The following is a 15,741-nucleotide window of genomic DNA, read 5'->3' on the forward strand; positions in this document are numbered from 1 at the left end:
GTGCTGCAAAATTAAAAGGCCACGCTTCTATTGGATGCTTGTTTCATATGGTACTGAATCATTGGTTATTGGTTGTTCCAGAACGAGGTATGATTGGATGGAAGGTGGATGCAGGCTTCCAAAGACGTCATTGGCTAGAAAGTAGGTTAGTGGTGCGACATTTAGTCAAGACAGAAAGTAGGTCAGAGAATACTGCTGTTTAGCACTGCACATTTCTTCTGTATTTAAATGAGCTTACTAAACTTTTAACATGTAAGTATCCTGCTCGAATTAACTTATTACATGTGTTTGTTAATGCTCATATATTTTCTTTTCGCAGCTGTATTGGACTTATTGTGTTATTCTAATAATGATATTGTGAATTTCGGGAGGTGGAGCAGTGCTGTTTATGTGTAATTTAAGGCGTAGTAGACCATTTTACAGTACAGTGAATACCAGGGTTATATGTTCATAGAAGGAGTGTTTTATTCATTAAAGCAGGTTAACGACGTTAGTGTTTTTCAGTAATCGTTAGATTAAATATATTGCTAATTAACGCTCCCCGTCTTGTCTTGTGTCACGTACCAGTTAACCCTAGCATTACTGGACTGACGTTTGACTAGCCTACTTATTGACGGGGTATGGCTGGTTAAAATGCTTTTGTATTTTATTAAAACTGTGCTGTGTTACAGTTATATTATTACAGTACCTGGTTGCGTTGCAGTTTAAAACGTGTGTGGCATTCCACGTCAAATTGACTAATGGTGCCGTAACAGATGAAAATGAGCACTGAGAACGACTGATCTTTCAGAGTATTCCAGGTATATTCTTGATATTCGCAGCGCACAGCCATGCTTCTCTGATTTTAATGTATGCAAACTTATTAATGTGAGGAAAATGAAAGGGATGTGCTTTGCTTGGGACAGTCTGGCATTAATTTGTGCGCACAGTGTCTTGCTTAACAGTAGGAACAAAATGTATGAACAATTGAGGACATCTTGTATCTAAAGATGAGTGTTTAGACGAAGCCCCTCATAAATGCGACTAGAAACTCCAAACTGTATTCACAGTAGGCTGATATAATTGACTAAAGAGCAGATACTGCTTTTATAAAGCTAATTAGCCAAGAGGTTTTGGTTCCCAACGAGGCAGCTTAAGCTAAATATCTTGAGACTTTTTGACCCAATTTCCTGGACTGCACTTGTTGTATGCTTGGAATTAAGATCATGTATGTCTAAGCATACATTTTGTTATTGTCATCAACATCCCTGTTGCTTGGCTACCTTAATTCAACATGCTGTGATTTCAGATGAAGCAACAATCATTATGCTGGCACATCAGTACCAATGTAATTTCACTTTCCAGCAGGTTGAATGTTTGGGCTTGTAATGTTAAGTCACCCATCCCTAATCATTAGATACAAAGGAAGGGAGGCTTGTATTGTATACTCGGGAACACACACCTTGAGACCATTAGAAAGCTACCTGGGACACACTTGATTTCTGTAGCTAAAGCTAAGAACATATCTCACTATCTACAGTATGTACAATGCAATCATAATTAATACTGTATGTAGTCCTGTTGCTTTACAGTGGTACGTTTGGCAAAAGCTTGTTGCAGGAATACAGATAGCGAGCCTCACTGTCAATTTAGCTGTCAAATAATAGAAGGGCAACCTATCTTTAGTGTCTTCCCATATACTGGTAACAATGGTGAAATATATTGTTCTTTTATTCTTAAAGAAACATGTTAATTAGTCAAGTCCTTCCATTGATAACCAGGGCAGTAGGTTGAAAAAAAAAAAAAGAATAAAACCTCGCTTGCCACTGCTCTTTTAATATCTTTCATTATAAAAAGGAAACGGCTATAATACAAACATTGGGTGTAAAACATACAAAACAGTTGTTTTATGTCTCAGTAGTACTGTATAGCATCAAGTGAGTTGTTAATGGGAATTTTACTCTGCAGTAGTTAGCTGGAAGAGCTGAGGTGCTGCAAAGTATTAATAATTTGAGCAATATGGTTTTTTGTAATACAACGCAAGAATCTAGAGGTAACAAACCGTGTTTTGGGTAGCAGCCTACTTTACACTGTCTGATTTACCAAAGCTGTTTACTTCAGAGAGCAGCTTGGGTGGCGTTAGTCCTGTCTATATAGTCCTGCCTTGTCTGTAATCCGCGGATTGTCCTAGAAATAACAGTCCCGTTTTAATACACCCACACGTAACACAAACACCAATCCACAGTGTGTGCTCTAGTGCTCGTGGTGAAAATACAATTCTTTAGTGCAAACATAGTGCAGTGTTGTCCAGGTTTGTGCTGGCCTTTATTCACAGCCCCTGGATTGTACTTGGCTGTCTAAATAATAACACACAAGTATAATTCAGACATGACTAAACATGCAAAACACTCAAAACTTTTATATCACCGGTTCTCCTTCTGGTTATGTAATTTAACCATTCACAAAGGAACAGATCACCTCACTATGTCCCTTTTATATGCCATCAACCATGTCCCCTTGGTTAACAAGCGCACCCACTTCTCCAATCCACGGAGGCCACACCGTTAACCTTCTGGGTTAATGATTTAGTGTACCGTAGCTCAGTCTTCTTTCTAGATGGCCGACGTCCGCCCAAACCTGTGAATTGTCAGGCCATCCAGTCCAGGGTACTCTGTTCCCTTTACACAACACCCTCGCAGGTCGGGAAGGAGATCTAACACCAAGAATCATTCGACCTCTGTCACATGGATACAAATAAATGTTGCCAGACAGAAGGAGGATGCAGGTACCTCAGATAGTAATGTTTTTGTTTCAACCAGGAACAAACAAACGAATGTTTCAAACATGCATTATTTACCAATGGGGGGGGGGAGATAGCATTTCCATACAGCCACTGAGACTTATGATAGCTATAGTGGATGTTCATTACCAGGCTATATAACAGATTTAAGAAACAGAACTAAGAGAAATGGTAGAATCAAAAACCCTGGCCCATTGTTGAGGATTGAAACTACAGTAAAGAAACCGCCTCTGTCCTCATCTCTTCTTTGAAATGTCAAAACCTGCCCAGTCTGTTATTAGTGTTATGGCTGTCTTTCATCGACATCTGCTCTATAGCTGGATATCAGGGCATACTCAAATGGATGATATTATTAACGTTGATGTATTGGCATGTATCAATACAATAAAAAAGTAATGCCAGTTTCTTTGTTTAAGTGACAAACTTGGCCAGTGGTTTTTGGTTAGGTACTGTGTGTTGCAGGTTGCAGCACATAACATAAGCTGTACCAAAGTGAATGGGTTTCAATCCTGTGGTTATGTTTCTCTGCCTTTTCTGGTTTGGATTTTCTAGTGGTTTGAGAGTGCTTGTTTCATCTTCTCAGGACATCACGTGTTGTAAATTTGCTCAGAAAATGAGGATAGGTGAAATTGGTTTGTTTTTTCAGTAATACGCCCATTTGCCACTTTTTTCCCTTCCTTTCTGCATCATTAAGAAAAGTTCCTGTCTGCAATGCAAGATTGAAACCAGGGAATTGTAGTCATCTTCAGCTCGAATTCCAGGCTTCCCAGTGGTTTGGAATACATTTCTGGCTTTAAATGTATAGTGCAGACAAGCTTTTAAAATATCAGGAGTTGTCCAGACGACTTTGCAGCAGTGCGTCTGTAACAGCCACCACAAACTGCATCTGGCACTAAAGTCTGTAAGACCTTGATATGTAGGAGCAATGGAGATACAGTAAGGAGTGCATTTAAAAAAAAAAAAAAAGCACAGTGAAAATGTGTATACATTATTCAGGTAAATGTAGTCTTTTAACTTCACTGATGTCTGTAGGGTATGTATTCTGAGCAACAGGCAGTGCAAGCTGATTCAGCTGACCTACTTACAGCCTGACCTTGGTTCTGTCTGGGAGGAGTTACGGAGAGTGCATGATTAAAGCATCCTGATCTCCCTTCTCAGCACGTGTGGGGGGCGTCCCCGCCCCCCGGGGATTGAGTGATGAGTAAAGCAGCCTTCAGTCCATGGCATTTGATATTTAAGTTGAGCTGGCTGTTGGAACAAATGTATGACTCTTCTTACAGTACACACTTAACTTTATTAAACATAGACATAATCATTTGAATATCAAGAGAGCTCTGTAGACCATTTCAGCTTGTCTGCTGTGTGGTTTTAGAGGAATTTTAATCATGAAAATGGCCCAGATGGCATGTATTCAAGTAGGTCTTTGAGGTAACTTGGCAACAAGGTGTGGGACATGTGTTTGCGGATTTGATGCTCACTGCCGACGTGTTTGGGTTATGAGGGAGCTGTAGGTAAACTATGGTCTTTTCTGGGAACCAAAAATATTTGAAATCCAACACATTCTTTATTTAGGGTTAGAAAACACCTGGAAAAGAAAGTTTTGCGAGTCAATGACGCTGAAGTGAAGGGGCATGATTTGAACGCAGAACTTCACATTCCAAGTTGAATACAACAAAGGAAAACAAATACTGAGATTACATTTTGGCACAAAAAATCTAAACTAATCCTTTTTTGCGTTCTCTTGTGACACTTGGAAAAGGACAACATTGTGTCAATGTTTTTTTTTTTTTTTTTTTTTTTTTTTTTTAAGTGCTATACTGTGTTTTGATGACTGGGGAACCTGTCTGTGTGTCTTGGCCAAGTGTACATAGTAAAAAAAAATACATTAAAGGAGAATGCAGACAGGTTTTGAAAGGAGACACTGTGGCTTTTGCTGTGACTAAAAAAAGGAACTAAATATGTTTTTTTGAGCTAGCTGACTTCTGTTACCCAGCTTTGTAGAGATTGCGAGTGTCAGTTTTGTTTGACTGTGATCTTTTCTAATCCATGGACGCTTCCCTATTTGAGGTTACTTGGTTTCCACTTTAACCAGTTACAAGTGCATTCTGAGAATGTTCGACTGTTACTTATTAAAAAATAAAATATTGCGGTGCATTGTACTGTCATACATAAAAGAAAACAGCAGATGATGGCAGTTCAAAATTTTAAACATTTATACAATTTTTTGTCATTTGTTGTAAATAGGAAAATGGAGTGCATTAGGATGACTGGCATCTTGAAGTCTGTTTCTCACGGTGGTCTCGGAGGCATTCTCTTTGCTTACTTGTCAAACTTGCTTTAGTATTTTTTGCTGTATGCTACTGTAACTACTGCACAATGCACCTACTGTCTCGTAAACTGTTGAAATGATCATGTAATCGCATTTCAGCAGGTACAAAATTTGCATGCTGAGGAATAATCTGTTTTTTGCTTTTTTTTTATTTACTAAATCTTGATATCAGATTTAGAGAAAAAATAAATGTCGGGAAGACTTTATTTACTGGCGATGGAACAGTATGAGCTCTGGCAGTTCTCTTTTATGTTACATGTGTCTTTTTACATAATGCAAGTACATTGTTAACCTAACAGCTTGCTTTCCTTGCAGCACAGGGCATGTTGTTTCTCTAGGAGTTGCATAACGGTAATGTAGGCCATCGACCAAACCTTCTGCTATTGGATAAAAGGTTTGATTGTGGTTTGATGCAAGCATAACCATCCTTGGTTCTGGAGGTGGGCTTTAACACAGTTTGTTTTTACCTGTTGAAGGACAATGAGTGATGCAAAGACTGAGGAAACCATGCAGCACTAATCAGTGACATGCTCTCCTTGTTTTAGATGATCTAATGGCAGACCAAAGGATGGACATTTCTTCAACAATGAATGACTTCATGTCACCGGGTCCCACTGATCTGATTTCCAGCTCCTTGAGCACCTCAGGCATGGAATACACTCGCAAGCGAAAGGGAAGCTCTACAGACTACCAGTGAGTGAACTTCAGTGAAGCGTGCTTTCTAGTTCTAGCATTCAGTTATGCCCCGAAACACAAACTGACTCTCTATTTGTGGACATTTCAAATAAAATTGGCTCTGTCTTATTATGACTCTTAAGCTTTCAAACTAGTTACATAATGCTGTTGATCTCCTTTTGTTTTGCGTAGTAGTGACTGTATAATTAATTTACCTTATTGTATTTTTTAAAATAAATGATCCTTATTGGTGGTTTATATTAGTTCCACTATGATTATATGTTTTGTAATTTTATTACATACTTAAACATGCTTTTTTATGTTTTATTATTTAACTCAAAGGGCATTTTAGTTGTGGACAAATGTTAAGTTCTACCATGGGATTGATCATAGCATACAACTAAAATAAAGCAAATGGAGTGACAGTTTAATTATTAATCAATGTAAAAAGTAAAAGTTTGTCATTATAAATATGTAACAGTCCTTATCCTCCTTTTTCAGACTTGAAGGCTTTTCTTTTGAGTAAGTATGAACAACACAAATGTATTAATATCATTTGTATCGTTACACTGATAAGTCGATGCCCCCTTGTACCCCGATACAAACAAAATTCTTTTTAGGCTAGAAAATATAAAAATATGTATATTATATATATAAATATATATATATCATATATATATATATATATATATATATATATTATATATATATCTATATATAGATTAGCGATATATATGTCAATTTATACCGTATCGGTATAATTATTAAGTTCGACCTGTCCTTACATATACGTTTTTTTAGCGACAATAAAAAAAATTGTTAAGTATGGCACAGCCATATTAAGTTAGCTGGAAATTGTCTAATCGCTGTATACGTTTTTTAATAGAAAAGGAAAAAGAATAATCTTAACTTACGATTAGTATGAAATTTGCTTTTATTACCTTTTTGCGGAGAATAAAACAACTACTTGAATATAGACTTGAAATCCATGTGGAATTTGTAAGTATTTTAAAATGTAATGGATTGCGTTTGCATCTGCTTCATTAACAAAAGCCTTAAGCTGTTTTTTTTTTATAGCACAGCATGTAATGGTATGTAATAGTGCTCAGTTATTAAAGTAATTGTAGCCAACAATTCCATAAATCTATATCTTCCATTGGCTACATGGGTCTCAAGTGTGCAGTTTTGAAAGAAACACATGTGTTTTAATTGTAAAGCATGATGTCTGGTGATACAGTAATTAAGGTTAAAGGAAGCTCTCAGTGCCTTGTTTTTGGGTTGTCTATCAGCACTTACACTTCTTGGGTCATTTCACCTCAGCAGTGTCTTCTGAGTCAAAGCATGTTACTGGCTGAAAACCTGTCAGTCAGTAATGGAAGCAGTTGATTGGTTATTGACAGGAAAGAAGCTGGTAAAGGGGTGGGAATAATTTAACTCCCTAGATTAAATTAACCAGAAAGTCGAAGACAGTCAAAAAGCATGGCTTTCTTTTAACCCGTGTAATGGTTTGTATTTATTAACAGCATTGATTATGATTTTATGCTGTAATGATTTTGCAGTCTGTGCTTCAAGAATAAATCAAAAGGTATACAGATATTTCAAAGCTGTTCTGTTTTGCAATTTTTAGTTGATCTCTTTTCATTGCTTTACAGAGATGGCGTGGACACTGACCAGGATAAACAACTTGGACGGTACACTAAATATTCGAACAATTTTCTTTTGTATTTGTTAAATTGTGATTAACGTATAGCCAAAGATGGTTTGTGATACTGATACTACAGTAGTCACAGACTAGTTTTGCTCATGACATAAAAAAGCCTTTTTTGATCAGTATGTACAATATAACTTTACTGCATCATAGCAACCAAAAATTAATAAACTATTGATGTGCTAAAATCATGTAGTTTCTGTGCATTTATCACATGTACAGCGATGTAAGCCTCCATGTACCAAGCCTGAGGATGTTCTGATCCTCACACAATATTTATCCTCATGTTCTATGTGAATAAAAATTATGCTGTATATTAAAATGAATGCAAATGCTCTTTTTTGGTTTAGGGAGTGCCCGGATCAGCAAGGAAGAATCAAGAATGCCAGGTATAAGAGCTTTTGTTTGTTTTTCAATTCCCTCTTGTTTCTGTAGAGATCTGCTTTACAGGCTGAGTGCTGCAGTTTATTGTGGTATTCTGACTTGTCTTATCAACGTGGTTTGTTTTTGGTTTGCTTGTTTTACACAGAGAGGCCCACAGCCAAATAGAAAAGAGGCGTCGAGATAAAATGAACAGTTTTATTGATGAGTTGGCCTCCTTGGTGCCTACTTGCAATGCCATGTCGAGGAAGCTGGACAAACTCACGGTGCTACGAATGGCTGTTCAGCATATGAAAACGCTAAGAGGTGAGGCTGAGTCAATGAATCTGTGGGTATTTTTTTTTTTTTTTTGTTCACATGCCACCATGCGTGCAGCAGGTGTTAGCATCGCAATTTAAACTTTACATTTTCTTTATTGCACTTTTAAAAGCTACCCTTGAAGCTCAAGAGACAAGAATACAAAAAAATGGCAATGTGTGTGTTGTATTTCAAGGCTGGAATAGGAATGGCAATGTATTTTTCCTTAATATTACAAGTTACCTTTTGTAATGGCGCACATTAGAGAGGAGAAAATCTTTCATAAAAACAACTGTGGTTAATCTGTATATATCTGTTTTTTAGGTGCTGCAAATCCATACACGGAAGCAAACTACAAACCTGCATTCCTATCGGATGACGAACTGAAACATCTTATACTGAGGGTACATTCGCTACAATCCCTTCACAAAGTCATCATTCGCTGTGCATATTTCCTTAAACATTGAAAGCTGCATTTAAAAAAAAAAAAAAAAAAAAAAAAAAAAAAAAAAACGTTTTAGTATAGGCTACCAACTGCAATACATAAGAGATTCCCTTTTTGTAGTTTTAGTACTGTTTGTTTTAATTTGTAACTGATAATGAAAAGTTAACATTTTTGAACAGGATTATGTAAAGCATTATTAACACTGTATGTTTGTTTCCAACAGGCAGCAGATGGTTTTCTGTTTGTTGTGGGCTGTGATCGAGGGAAGATCCTGTTTGTATCAGAGTCTGTGTATAAAATTCTTAACTACAGTCAGGTGTGTTTAACGAAAAGTCACGGTTTGAGTACTGTTAACCTTTTTTTCTTCATGATTTAATCAATTGTGCACGTGCACCAATTATTCCAAACACTACTCAGAATTTTTTTTTGAGACTAGTTGCATAGTGATTGTATAATAAATCTGTTTGCCAAAGCATCTGCATACTGTGCTTGTGTGATAAGTCTCATTATTTTAAAGGAGGCTCAGGCTTATGTAGCCTGGGTCTGACCCCTGTCCAGGCAGTGAAGGACCATCCCACTGAAGACAATATTCAAACCTTCACCATAAGTCACAGCTGTCTTGTCTGTGCTGCAACTATAAATACCTGACATTGTAAGGCTAGCTATGGCAAAAGCAGCAAGAATATAAATGTAAATCTGATGTAGTGACATTTCACGCTCGGGTACCATTTTGTTCGCACTGCAGATTGGAAAAATCTACAGTACAAAGTCATGTGTATGTAGTGCATGCAAGTGGTTGCAAATTCCATTTTTGTTAATGACTTTTCTTTGTTGACACAGTTTCAGAAAAAAGATAGGATGTACTTTGTCAGACACCAAGAGAGTTTGAATTGTTATGCTAATATATATACATTTAATTTCCTCGCCAGAATGACCTGATTGGTCAGAGTTTATTCGATTACCTGCATCCTAAAGACATTCCCAAAGTAAAGGAACAGCTTTCCTCTTCAGACACTGCACCACGGGAAAGACTCATTGATGCCAAAAGTAATGGTGATTTATGATTACTATGACTCACAGTACATTTTTAAGAAGTAAGATGTTAACTATGAAGAACTCAAGAAATGCTTAATGCATTTAATTTATGTAACGAGCCACTAATCCTGTTGGCAAACAGAACCGGGAACAGGCCCAACCTGAAACGCATTTAGAACGTGAGGCTTTTGAAGCTAGCTTGCAAACACTGCATGCCACAGGATGTTTAAAAAGTAATGTTGTGCTGACACTACTAGGTTCCATCAATAGGTCCAAGAAAATAATTCTGGTATTGTTCTACAGCTGGCCTACCTGTGAAAACAGATATTGCTCCTGGCCCGTCTAGACTGTGTTCCGGAGCAAGACGCTCCTTTTTCTGCAGGATGAAATGCAACAGGCCTTCGGTAAAAGTGGAAGACAAGGATTTCCCATCCACATGTTCCAAAAAGAAAGGTAATAACCTCCTCCTGCCAGACAACCCTGTGTTTCACAGAACTTTGGTTATAATGGGATCAGCCATTTAGAATTGTAAATGCTTAAGCTTTCCCCGCTTATGTATGTTGTTTATTTATTTTACAGCAGACCGCAAAAGCTTTTGCACAATCCATAGCACTGGATATTTAAAAAGTTGGCCTCCTACAAAAATGGGACTGGATGAAGATAACGAGACAGACAATGAAGGCTGCAACCTCAGCTGCCTGGTAGCGATCGGACGTTTGCATCCTCATATAGTACCACAGCCAATGAATGGGGACATCCGTGTGAAACCCACAGAATACGTCTCGCGCCATGCGATAGATGGGAAGTTTGTGTTCGTAGATCAAAGGTAAAAACACATCTAGTTGTGTAATCATCAGAGAACGATTTTTTTTTCATTTTTATTTCTGTTAAAGCATTAGAAAAATCAAGATACATTACTTCAGACCCCCTTTTTGCAGAGTTAACAAGGAGCGCAGTGGATTAACATGCATCCCTAATGTGATTTTGCTTTTCATCTTTGTGGCCCCAATATGCATGGAGACAGACTGAAGTACAATTACTGTTACAGCTTTGATCTCCCAAGAAAACTGTCTCCAATTTAGCAGTTTCACATCCAATAATGTCTCAGCAGAGTGCTGAGAAGGCACAGCAGGGGTTAAAGAGGAAAGCCCCTGAAGGGTAATTATATATAAAAAATAATAATAATAATATCTTAAGGTCTGTACTCCTGTTACTCAGAAATGCTTGGTTCTGTTTCAGTTACTCTTTATTTTGTGTATTTTAGGGCTACAGCGATCCTTGCATATTTACCCCAAGAACTTCTGGGTACATCGTTTTATGAATATTTTCATCAAGATGACATTGGACATCTTGCAGAGTGTCACAGACAAGGTAGATTGTCCTAATATGTCAGCGTTTATAGCAACTTGTTTAAAACTCAGTATCAATACACAAGGCGTACTTGGACAATAACCAAACAAAATTAAAATCTACTGATGAAAGATATATTTCCATTGACGGAATCACGATCAAGCCACGCTAGCCATTATAATTAAATAGAATTCCAAGAATATAAGTGACCTTGTGACTTGTGCTCGGGTGCACTAGCTGTAATAGCAATAGCACTGAGAGTACAACCAGAACAGCCTAATAATTTTTGAAGCGACGCCTGGATTGGAAGATCATGGAGGTTTTGATTAGTGGGTTGGCAGTGGAACAGGATAAGAGCTGTGCTGTCAGCAGTATTAAACCCAACATGCTGCTCTGGTTAAAAAAAGATATCTTCAGCATCCTAATCTTGCATGCTGCAGTATTAAAAAAAAAAAAAAAAAAAAGCAAAGCCCTTCAAGTGCCCTTTCTGAATAAACAATATTGTTGCATGATTACAGTGTATCATTAATGTTTTATTTTTTTTATTTTCAGTTCTACAGACACGAGAAAAAATAACAACAAACTGTTACAAGTTTAAAATAAAGGACGGGTCTTTTATCACACTGAGAAGTCGTTGGTTCAGTTTCATGAACCCCTGGACCAAAGAAGTCGAGTATATCGTTTCTACTAACACAGTCGTTTCGTAAGTAATGACATTTCCTTCAGCTTCTAGATCAAGCTTTTGTTTTGCATGTCAACAGCACTCCTTTTTTTTGGACCCAGTTCAAGTGAATTTAAAAAAGCTTAAATTGACTCATTCGGTTGGATGTTCAGATCGTACATTTAACTAACTCAGGAAAATGAACACACATTTTTTAAATAAGTGTGATGCATTTCTACTAAAAAGCTTGTCACTGTGTTATCTGTGGTTATAATGTTAGTTAAAGCTGGCTGAGAAAGTAATGGAACAGGCTGCTTGTCTCTGCTGCGTGTCTGTGTGTGGTGTCTCCTGGGATACTTACGAAAATGAGGGGGGTTCATGTCCTGGTGCTATTTAAATAAAATCGCAATTAAGCAGAGATTTGGGAGTTTGTAAGACTGGTATACACTGTATATTCTTGTCTTTTGTGTATCTGTTAAAAGCAGGGTCTGGAGTCCCAAAGTGTCTCGTCTGGTAAGAGTATGGCCACCTGATGTGCAGGTTCGCATTCCTGGCTTTGCAAAGTTTACCAGACTTTGCTAGGGATTTTGGAGGCAGGTTAGGGAGGCAAAACCATCAGGGACTGTTTTTCCTCATCGTTCTACAGTGCTGGCTAGGCGCCTAGTGAGCTCTGGTGGACACCTGCAGTGCCGGCATTTATCCTCCAGGGGCCGGTAGCTTGCCAATATCTGCTGTCAAGTTCCTGGGTGTAAAAGAGAAAGTTGGCCTGGTTGTGGGATCAAAGGACATCCACTGAACCTTCAGCTCTCCTGAGCTGTGTGGGGAATAGCTGCAATGAGGGAACATAATGGGACATTCTAAATTGGGGAGAAAAATCAGGGTTACATTAATTGGTCACTGTAAATTAAAACTTTGCACGTTAGCTGTTCATAATCGCTTTGAATAGAATCCTTCTATTATATAAGTCATACTGTACATTTATGTTTATCACGTTGTTTGTTAAACAGTTTATAAGTGAGAGGGTTGCATGAATGTCATTCTTGCACCCTGATTGTGACAGGTGTTGACACAAACAATGTGCAAGTGTTCAGATTTGTCACTACTTTCAGAAATCTGTGCAATATTTCTGGGATTTGTTTGAGTTTCATTTTCTTGTGTGTGTGAATATAAGTCTTGAGTATAGAACTGTGTGTGGCAGCGGAGTAATTGAAATTAATGCCACAACCCTCCTGTTTCAGGGGTAGCACACTTGATGGGGCAGACCCTACCTTTCCCCAGCTTGCTGCTTCCCCTCACAGTATGGACAGTGTACTTCAAGCAGGAGACGGTAAGACCACACATTGGCACACTTCATTCTTTTATTAGCCTTTAATTCCAAATTGTATAATTATTTAAACAGAAATGGTGTGCTCTATTGATGCACACAGAAATGTCTATAGCTATTATGTGGTTAAGTGAGTGGAACGTGGATGTTTTATCTTTGTGGTAGTGTTTAGCAGCATATACTGTGTACCAACAGATTTTAAATTCTAATCAAAATGTATGGGACTAACTCTGAATATGTTAGTTTAAAAATGTAGAACAACATTTATTTTAATTTTACTTGAGATATTTAACTTTAATTGTAGAGCCTTGGATGAATATCAAAGTTTTACTAACAGTACCAGTAACATCTGTTTTAGTCTTAATCCATATCGATGTACAATTTCAATAAAGCCCTCTTGTTCATGGCTTAATTGAATTCGGGCAACACAAAGCACCTTGCTGCTGCTCAGATATGTATTACTGCAACATATGTATTTGTTATCTGCTTATGACAGAACAAAAGAAATGAAAGTCAGGCTTTGTGGCTATTGCAGGTGCGGTAAAGAGAGCCCTTCCGACCGTCCCTGGCATTCCAGGAGGTACGAGAGCAGGAGCTGGAAAAATCGGCCGCATGATCGCTGAGGAAATCATGGAGATACAAAGGTGAGGGCCAAGGAAACTTGCTAATGTGTGTGTTTTCTGTTTAGGGGTGGGAAGAATTGCAGAAACTCAATAGAATTACATTTTTGATATAGAAACAGGTAACACATGGGCTTCATGAATTACCAAAACTGATTTATACGTGGTCATTTTACATGTATTGTTTTTTTTTGTTTTAAAGGCACACCTAAATACATTATTATAAAATTAGATATTGAAGTAAAACTCTGCTGCTTTGTAAAACCATCTAAACAAAACCTGTTAACAGCATTGAGTTTTCTGTTGCATTGCACTTGTCTTAATGAGCTGGCCTTTTGGTTTGAAAGGATTAGAGGGTCTTCGCCATCCAGCTGTGGTTCCAGTCCTCTGAACTTCACCAGCACACCCCCTCCAGACACCTCCTCCCCAGGAGGCAAGAAGGTAGGAGGACAGCAAGGACTATGATGGATGTCTGCTCTTATTGTGATGATTAGGCCGCAACTTGCTTTAAGAACAATTAGTTTAGAGCAATGGAAAGAAACAGAAGTTTTGAATTTGTCATAATTACATCTTTCTTGTGTTTGTGTGCTATTATAGTGCTACAGTCATATACATTTGTTTTGCATGCTGTGTAGAATGTATCTAGTATTGGAAATTTTGTATATTTAGAACATTGGGATTTTACCTTATAGTTGTCCTGATTTTACCAACATGATTTATACTTTTCATCTTATTGTGGAACTAGCGGTAAATAATATTTTAGAATGTTTTGTTTAAGCCACGAGTAACATTTTTTAACATGTGACTTTCAGATTCACAATGGTGGCACTCCAGATATTCCATCAGCTGCTCTTGTACCTGGGCAGGGCCAGGATTCAATAGGTTATCCCTATTCAGACAACTCGCTGCTTAGTAAGTATGGTTTGGTTTTGCAATAATGTCAGATGCTATCTATCTTTTCAAAACCATTTGAATCATCTTGAGAATTTCATTATTTTTGCTTGTTTTGAGGATGTTCTTTTTCTACTTTACAGGCGATAACTCCCATATTGGTATTGAAATGATAGACAACGATCAAGGCTCCAGCAGCCCTAGCAATGATGAAGCTGCCATGGCTGTTATCATGAGTCTTTTGGAAGCAGATGCAGGACTTGGCGGTCCTGTAGATTTCAGTGACTTGCCATGGCCCTTGTGAGCACTTAGCAATGGATGGGATATCTAAGCACAACTGCTGAAGTTTAACATGTGACTGTACCAACCCCAGCTGCTGCAACGTACAAGAACCAAGGAAGCCATATCTGGGCATGCAAGACAACCTTGTGTTCATTTTTGGACGGATAAGGAACTGGAAACAGTGTTTTAGAGGCTGGGGATTTAAATCACTACAATATTTTTGCGTTGTTGTGAAGCCGGTTGTAATTGCTTATGTTATGCATTGTAGCTGTTCCAGTTATTCAGGTTTTTTAAATGTTTTACCTTACTGTACTGCCAAGCTTTTTGAATGACTTTTAGGTTGTTTTAGTGTTTGGCGTTTTTACACTACAAAAGGTTTTCATGTTGAGTATTTCTTATATAAATTGTATCAAAGCTGTTCTATAATGTAAGAATTCTACTATAAATATATGGTAAAAGTGTATTGTATTAGCAGTGACATATTTTTTAAATAAAAGTTATTGTTTCTCATGCTATTTGATGTATTATTTGGTCATTTAAAATCAATTTCTTGTATCATACACTGCTCCAAACAATCAAAGGATATTTGTGTGTTAATTATGTATACTGATACTCACCAAAACACACATTTCATAATAATAACTCATAACACCGTGTAACAATTTTTTTTTTTTTTTTTTTTTTTTGTTCCTGGGTAGTAAGTGTTATTTCCTAATTGCTTATGCCTCAAAAGTAAAAAAAATGGCTATTATTCCCCACAAACTTTCCTTTTGTGACCAGGACAGTGATATTTCAAAATATCACTATTTCCAATGGGAAAACGGGCAAATGTGTGTCTTTTCGTTCACATAAAGTCAGAAAAAAACAACATATGAATCCAAATTAACATGTATTTATACTAAAGTAATACAAAAATGACTACAAAAGATTTAGAAGTGAGTAGTTTTTTGAGATTTACGATTAT

The 15,741-nt window shown here is 37.4% G+C and overlaps 1 protein-coding gene across 1 annotated transcript; it reads left to right on the plus strand.

Annotated features, from left to right (window-relative positions):
• The first annotated feature begins 160 nt into the window (after positions 1–160).
• On the plus strand, positions 161–15,292 carry LOC121294839 (aryl hydrocarbon receptor nuclear translocator-like protein 1). Its single transcript, XM_041218961.1, has 18 exons — positions 161–252; positions 5,654–5,801; positions 6,285–6,305; positions 7,436–7,474; positions 7,842–7,880; positions 8,021–8,178; positions 8,494–8,573; positions 8,838–8,930; positions 9,544–9,661; positions 9,953–10,102; positions 10,229–10,475; positions 10,914–11,020; positions 11,552–11,702; positions 12,899–12,987; positions 13,520–13,628; positions 13,952–14,045; positions 14,417–14,516; positions 14,639–15,292. Exons 2-18 carry the CDS (start codon positions 5,662–5,664, stop codon positions 14,797–14,799), a joined length of 1,896 nt encoding a protein of 631 aa, XP_041074895.1. The 5' UTR covers positions 161–252; positions 5,654–5,661; the 3' UTR covers positions 14,800–15,292.
• Positions 15,293–15,741: the final 449 nt, after the last annotated feature.

This window comes from Polyodon spathula, chromosome 19, assembly GCF_017654505.1.
Source record: "Polyodon spathula isolate WHYD16114869_AA chromosome 19, ASM1765450v1, whole genome shotgun sequence".
NCBI classification, from domain to species: Eukaryota; Metazoa; Chordata; class Actinopteri; order Acipenseriformes; family Polyodontidae; genus Polyodon; species Polyodon spathula.

Bases quoted from the DNA above. Each gene is read 5' to 3' on its own strand.
- LOC121294839 (XM_041218961.1), top strand. From the start codon at position 5,662: ATGGCAGACCAAAGGATGGACATTTCTTCAACAATGAATGACTTCATG. The intron at 5,802-6,284 runs GTGAGTGAACTT...CTCCTTTTTCAG, and splicing joins GGAAGCTCTACAGACTACCA to ACTTGAAGGCTTTTCTTTTG. The intron at 7,881-8,020 runs GTATAAGAGCTT...TGTTTTACACAG, and splicing joins GGAAGAATCAAGAATGCCAG to AGAGGCCCACAGCCAAATAG.